The sequence below is a fragment of the Panicum virgatum genome, chromosome 1K (assembly GCF_016808335.1).
Source record: "Panicum virgatum strain AP13 chromosome 1K, P.virgatum_v5, whole genome shotgun sequence".
Classification (NCBI taxonomy): Eukaryota; Viridiplantae; Streptophyta; class Magnoliopsida; order Poales; family Poaceae; genus Panicum; species Panicum virgatum.
In genome coordinates this window covers 55752027-55759486 of record NC_053136.1, presented here as the reverse complement: position 1 = coordinate 55759486, position 7460 = coordinate 55752027, and the positions used below count along the sequence as shown (strand labels likewise).

At 44.6% G+C, this 7460-nt stretch overlaps 1 protein-coding gene across 6 annotated transcripts; it reads right to left on the bottom strand.

Annotated features, from left to right (window-relative positions):
* Positions 1-741: 741 nt before the first annotated feature.
* Positions 742-6917, bottom strand: LOC120646472. Of its 6 annotated transcripts, none has more exons than XM_039923058.1 (7): positions 6762-6917; positions 5300-5545; positions 4247-4774; positions 3294-3355; positions 2699-3227; positions 1645-2341; positions 742-1547 (listed from the first exon to the last, which is right to left on the bottom strand). In XM_039923058.1, exons 2-7 carry the CDS (start codon positions 5459-5461, stop codon positions 1402-1404), a joined length of 2124 nt encoding a protein of 707 aa, XP_039778992.1. In that variant the 5' UTR covers positions 5462-5545; positions 6762-6917; the 3' UTR covers positions 742-1401. The 6 variants fall into 6 exon arrangements, with proteins under 6 accessions (XP_039778992.1, XP_039778997.1, XP_039778968.1 ...); XM_039923063.1 differs by lacking the exon at positions 6762-6917 and adding an exon at positions 6400-6690; XM_039923048.1 differs by lacking the exon at positions 6762-6917 and adding exons at positions 6237-6290; positions 6400-6692 and having other exon boundaries at positions 751-2341.
* Positions 6918-7460: the final 543 nt, after the last annotated feature.

Below are 7460 nucleotides of genomic sequence, written 5' to 3'. Positions count from 1 at the left end.
TCTCAGTTGTACAATTGCATTTCCTTTTTTTTTCAAAACCATGCCTACCCTACCGTATTGCGGGTGATTCTAATTTACGGGCGATAGTAGAGAGGCCTCCCTACGGTCGATTTTTCGACAATTTTTTTACCACTTTTACTAATTTTTTTGTTGTTTTGTGATAAAAAATATTTTAGAAAAACTTTTCAAAAAAATATTTTAGAGAGAAAAAAGGGAAAAAATTAATGAGAAAAAGTTTAGAAGAGAAAGTTTTAAGAGAAACTAAAAAAAATTGGAGAAAAAACTTTTGCATTCAAAACTGAAAAAATTGAGGGAAAAATTTTGTAAAAATTTTTTGCATCAAAAAATAAAAGAAAAAATAAAAACAATGCCACTATCCTCGGGGCTACCGGGGAGCTCGACGTCGCCGCCGTCGGAGGTGAAAGCTCACCCTGCCGCCGCCGGCGAGAGCCTGGTGCGAGCCGCCGCAGCGCGCGGAGCTCGCTCCGAGAGAGCCCGCCGCCGGGCTGCCACGCCGCACCTCCCTGCCGCCGGGCTGCTGCACCATGCCTCCGGCCCGCCGCTCCGCTCGTCGGAAATTGCTCGGCAGTCAGATATGGAGCAAAAAGAGGAGAGAAGGAAGAGGATGGGAGAGTCACGTGGGCGGGGCCCACCGCGTTGCCGGTCAACCGTGAGTTGACTCGGGTCCGATCGACTGTAGAAACAGGATTGGGCCGTATTGTTAATCTCGACAGCCAACCGTCGCGGCAATCAGAAAAATAAGATTAAATTAAGGTAATAATGTTTCTTCTGCTTACACGATTCGAGATATTACAGGATAAAATCAATAGAACATCTCCTCTCTATGGAGGATGAAGAGAGCTAACACCTACTGTGGTAAGATATACTCCCCTGCTGGCTGCTGCTACTTTACAAGATGCAATCAGATTATTCACTGGCATGACAATGCAGATTAAACACTTCGTCGCTACTGTTCACCAGCTTCATCATCAAAATATACTAAACGCCACTTCAACATGACGACGTACAGGTATAACAACGGCCCCATGTTAAGCATGGGGCCTCAGCTGTCTGACACCGTCTCTTCCGATGAAGCGCCGCCGGTGTCGCTCGGGGTGGCACCGTTGCCTCCTGCGATGGCTGCAGCTGCAGTCCTACGGGTCAGATCCAAGGCGTCGCCGGTCTGGAATAGCCTCTTGCTGAACGAACGCCAATCCGCGTTCCTCCGCATCGCGCGCTTCAGGGAAGCATCAGGGAGGGCATGGGCCTTCAGGTCGTCAGAAAAGAGATTAACTCTCAGGCTATCCCTCGGTGCCTCAGCAGCAGAATGCCCTGGTGCTGGTGCCAAGCTCGGCCACATCTCCCGGTCGATTCGACTTGTGCCGGTCTCCGCTTCCTTGATCAGCCACTGCGGAAGGCTGTTGATCGGTTGTTGGTTCGCGGGAAAGAGCTGGGGCGCCCTCTCTGATGGTTGTTGGAACCAAGGTGACTTGCTATCGTGGTACGACTTTTGGAGCTTGGATGCCCTCCTGCGCCTGCTGCCACTTCTTCCATACGACGAAGAAGCCCCCAGGGACAGATTTCGTGGGCCACCGTCAGTTCCATGAAGGTTTAACATGCACAAACTTGACAAATGATGCTGACCTCTTTCTGAAGCACGAGCATTGAGAAGGTAGACATCGCCCAATGAAAGGTCCGTTTGGGCTCCAAGAAATGGAGACTTTGAGCAATCTGAGCACGAAGCTCTACTAAGATAATCTTCCGCTATATGACGGGGTGGTGCAGGACCCAGACCAGATGTCAGCAGCTTCTTCTGCTCCTTGCACCATTGCTTAGCAAGATCCTCAGCCATCCTTGAGTTTGAAAACCGTAGCCGTGTATCCCTCAACATTGCATTCCAATTATTGACGCCATACCTCCTAACTCCAATCCAAAGAAAATCCAACTCTTCTTCTGACCAAGGAGCTGAGTACCTCCGGTAGGAGTATGTGCCAAGCCTTTCTGTCAGCTTATGAGATATGCTGGAGGTGCCTCCAAGAAACAACTTATCGCTCCTCAGGGCAGGCACTCTATTGTCTTGGAAACTATCCAGGCTTAGATCTAAACTAAATTCAGGAGCCTTATCCATTATTCTGAACTTCAATTCTGAAGGCAAGCTCCTTGGCCCCTTCAAACTCCCAGCGTTCCATGGAGTCAGGTCAAATAAATTTGAGTATGAGGTATGCATGGTTGAGCTTTCTTCATGCTGTTGCTGCTTACCATGGATAGTGTCTTTCTCCTTTGTGAAAAACATCCTCTCAATAGGTTGGGACATCTGTTTTCGAGCACTACCAACTTGATCCTGCGAGCAGTGAGAAAATGTTTCAGAACATTTATGTCAAGATTTTATTTTTGCAGTTATAATACATTGTATTTGTATGACAAAAGAAAATGATTTCAAGCTTGTAGAGAACTTGGTGGTTATACGAAGGGCACAAAATTGAATGAAGCATGTGGAACCACCACTCCATGCTTGCAAATAAAACTGAATAAAAAAGAAAACCTTAACCCCCTCTGTTCAAATGAAGGAAACGGCTCTATATTATTCAGATAAAAAAATTACAGCACCAAGAAAACAATTCATTTAATGCATGGAGAATTTGGACATAAGCTGACCTGCCAAGTGAACACGTGATAAAACATCTAATTTTATTATCACCTGATCTGTGAGCTTTTGAATTGATGAGTCACCCAAATGGAGAGAACCCTCTTGTCGTAATTCAGCACAGTTCAGGTCAATCATCCCTAAAGAAATTCTTTTATTTTGATGAAGATCCTGATCAAGTGCCTCTGAATTTTCCATCTCTTTGCCTCTCTCATCATTATCATCATCCAAGACAATAATTGCTATATTTTTTGTTGAACCTTGAGATTCAGGAACATCTTCTGCAGCAGATTTATTGGTTGGTTTCAACCAACTGGCATTTAAGTTTTGTCTTGGCAGCTGCTGCAGTGTAGTTTGCCCAATACCATGTCCCTCCCCTTGCATATCAATAACGTTTGGCCCTTCAATAGTAATTGGCAATGTTTTGCTGGAGTCCTCAACTGTTGCATCTTGCTCCCTGACCTCTTGTACACAAGTGAACTTTGACACTGGTGTACCATCACCTTCCAGGGTCATGTTTTGGTTTCCACAATCGGCACTCTGTGGAACCATAGGCTGAACTGAGGATTTTACGATTTGAGAACTACAAAAGGAACATCGTATTAATTTCGTGCTGTGTATTAATAACAAACAGGTACCATCACCTTACCTTTCTTGTTCAGGCGTGTGTTCAGCTTGTGTAGATAGCCCATTACTTCTCACTGAAGCTACCTGTAATTGAATTAAATGTGAGCTTTAATTTTCTGAATGCCCTAGGCAGATAATGTGGGGACAAGCAAGGAAATTATCAACAACCACATGGGTTATTGCGACAGCAATACATTAAAAAGCAAGTGCATCTATATTCTATAGTGACATAAAAATGGATTTAAAATAGAGAGAGAGAGTGCAGTAAGAAAATTTGCCTTTAGCACAACAAACAAGATGTCGTCTATTTCATTACTTTGTGTTACCTTGTATAGAAAATTTGCAATGATACCAAAAGGCTAAGCATACTGTTATGTTGAGTTTGTTTATATACTCACAAAAGCAATAATCTTTAATGGAATCATTTTTTTTCTCATTCTCTACACCTATAAAAATCTAGTTCTAACTTTTAAACGCAGAAAGTAGAGGTGATACATTATAAATTAAACATGACAGGATGCTAATCTGGTTAATTTTGAAAGTCTTTTTAACTATCAAAATATTTCCAGACAATAAAACATCATTTCAATAGTACAAGGTACTGAAAGTAGCAGATACAGATGCACCCTGTATAGAAGGTCCTTTCTGCTTTGTTATGTTCTTGGCACTTCATGTAGCAAAGTAAGATAAAAAACAACTTCTACGACTAAGTTATTGCTTAGTATAGTTACAGTTTTGTTTTTGTGTGTTTAAAAGAAGTGCATTAGATCACTCATCTAGCATCTGACCCTCATAGCTTAGATTACAGACTTCATACCTTGGTACAATTCCAGCTCACAACCACACCCACACCCACCGACACACAGACAACTAAAGTAAGGCATAAGGCAGGAAATGTGAAGAAAGATAATTAAAAAAAACGTGCCATTTTGCATCATTGTACAGGTACAGGGGAAGATGAGGGTAAAAAAATACCTTATCCTCAGTATCCAAAGGGTCTCCAGCAGTATATTTGAGCAACGGTGTACCATTAGTTGACGAGCTTGGTTGGCTACATGTCAGTGTTGAACATTGTTTCTTGTTGTCTGGTGAACAAATTTCCTCTGTTGGTTCATCCAAATTAATTTTCTTTTTAGCTCGCCTGCGAAAGGTAAGCAGAGGGCTAAACCTATTTTTACATTGGCGAGATCTCATAGTACTTTCTGGCAACTTATGAGAATTTGTTTCCACAATGGCAGAGGTATTTGAATCTTTTGTGTGACCAACTGTTCCATCAGCATACATGAGATCAGACACAGAACTTGAAACAGGAATTTGATTATTTGTGTCCTCGCTGCATTGCAATAATTCGCTCTGCGCCGCTGCGGTAATCATGGCAGAATAAATCTCAGGTTGCTCTTTCTGTGGTGATGATACCTGTAACTCATTTTTCCCTCTATCTGGTTCACATTCTTCTTTAATGCTTTTTTGCATTGACAAACGCTGTTGCTTTACAGGAGTAACCTGCCAATCATTCCAGATGAGAAAAGGGAATCAGACGAGAAAGTAGATGGAAGAAGAAACCTGAACACCCATCAGTGATATCAAAGATGGAAACTAATTGCTACCAGTTTTTCAGAACATATAACTATCAAGGATCCCTTTAGAGGATATCAGGTTTAGTGAGTTTTTCAAGGCACACACAGACAATTGATGAAAACATGTAGCAATTAACACCTTTAGATGCAAATATCAATATAACACCACAAATTCCATGCCCCAAAAAAGTCATAAGTTATATTATGCCTTTTAAGGAATGTGGGAACAGCAATAACCAACCTAGATAATCACATGTGGTAGAGATGACGTCTACTATAGCTGTATTCGACTTGTATAAGTCATGTAACTGACTTGTAATCCAAGCCTATACGGCCTATATATACAAGAGGTCAACCCCCCCCCCCCCAAAGGGTGTGTGGTGTTTTGCCTATCTCTCTACAACGTCAAGTAGCAATATAAACAGGAAGAGAAACAAGACAGAATTCTCACAAAATTATCTTCGTTTGCAATGGTGTTCTCAGCATGCGCCTCAAACTTTGGGGGTAAATTGCTGGCAACTACATTACTGGAAGCAGCAGGGGATGAATCACAAACTGTGTCATCAGCAGTATGGTCTTGTGAGGTAATCCGCTTCCTCTTGTAGGTTATCATGATCTTGGAAGTCGTTCTGAAATGTGCACGTGTGATGGAAAGTAAAGCCTGCCAAGTGTATCAGATTTGTTCTACCTGTGTTCACTGCAAAGAGACAAGTGATAAGCTGTAAGTAGAGCCCCAGGCCCAGCAATTGTAAAGTTGTGCTGAAAAAAATTGTGAAACTTAGAACAAAAGGTTATAAAGCAAGAGAGACTATCATATAGAATGAAGCCACCATTCCTTTTCATGATTTACACCTCAATCATTCTCCTGCACATATTAGTGTGGTTGCAAGGTGAGTGTCATATACTCAACCTTATCTGTTTTTCACTCAGACAAGCCCTTATGGATCAACATATTAGTGATGATAGAACTACTCTCCTAACTGGAAACACAAAACAAAATTTTGTTTCCCCTCTCACACAGCTAGTTCTGTGCATCAGTTGACTGGACCTACAGCACAGATTTCAATCTTCCAAATAGAATAAAGGCTAACACCTCTGGAGAAAGATGATAATCCAATTCCACTTGTTCCAGAAGGGAGGCTCCTGAACCCACTACTCGCCATAGAGTAAGCACTGCAGCATTTTTTTTTTGCTCAGATGCATTACATGGGCATGACTATTGCTGATTCAGGAAATTACTGGACTTGCCCTTGCGAGCATCATCGCTGAATTGTAATTCACACACCAACCCAGAACTCAAGTGGGGCGTTGGGAGTTCAGTTGAATCCCCAAAATCTTATAGGAAACAAAATGCACTGGCACTTAAATTGGGTATCAGGAATTGGTACCTCAAGTCGGATGGATCGACCCCTTAAGCGCTGACGAAGATGGACCTAATCGAACTACGGATTGCCACAGCCAAAATAATAATAAAATCCTCAGCTAACCGAATGGTGTGACGCAAAGAAAGGAACGTAGAACAATCCGCGCAAGCAAGGTAGGGCTACTCACGAACAGAATAAAAAATGGAGCAAGTCCGGATGGATCCCCTGGTCCACGGCAGCGCAGTATCATTGGAAGGATGATTCGAGGAACAAGCGGAGGCTCCGGTGACGCGAGCGCTGCCCTGCCGCCGAGGAATGGGGAGAAATCGGAGGAGGGAAGAATTCGGATGGGGAGGCGGGGAACAAGGCGGCCGCGCGCGCCTTTTTTTCCCACAGCGAAGCGAAGCGAAGCAAGGGTGATGTCTCTTTCCTCTCTCCTTCCGAGAAGAACCAAACAATTCTCACCAAACCCAACAACCGCTTGCCAAAAAACGAAACGGCAATCAGCGCACGCAGAAGAGCAAACCGAGAAGAAATCTGGGGCCCTACCATTCTCCCGATCGCGCAGGCTCGGCGGCGGATTGGGGACGGATGGAAGATTCGGGCGGCGACGAAGGAACGCGGGATGGATTGAAAGGGACCTGCTGCTGGTAGTGCCCCCCTTTTCAGGCAGGGGAAGAGAGAGAAAAGGAGGAGCAGTCAGCAGCGTCGTGCGGACGGACGGGGGTGCCCCTGATCGTACGCGCGGGTGGGGCCTCCTGGGAGGGGTAACTTGGGAAAGTTTGGTTTGTTTCTGCCTCCCGGGGAATGTTTGGTGGTTGTTTTGGGCATGTGTGCGCACGAACCCGAACCTTCGAAATCCGATGGCGGGGGGAGGGGAGGGAGCCATCCTTTTTTTTTTCGGGGGGAGGCTCCCGCTCCCGCCCGCCAACGAACAGGAAAGGACACGAGGCCGGGCGGAGCCGGAGGGAAAAGAAAGGGTCTGTTTGTCACGGAGCCGGTGAAGTCACCCTCCCGCAGCTTCAGCGGCTTTACTCCTCCTGCAGGCAAAACTGCTTCGTTTCAGCTCCGTGCTATAGTGCCGCTCTACTGCGATCTCTTTTACTACTAGTAGTAGTAGACCCCAGCAAACAACTTCTTTTTTGAAAAGTCCAGCAAACCATTTACGCGTCTGCTCTTGGGTACTTGCATCCAGCAAAGGCCACCAGCATTGATTTGAGGGCACACCGCACGAGCAGAGTCAAAGAC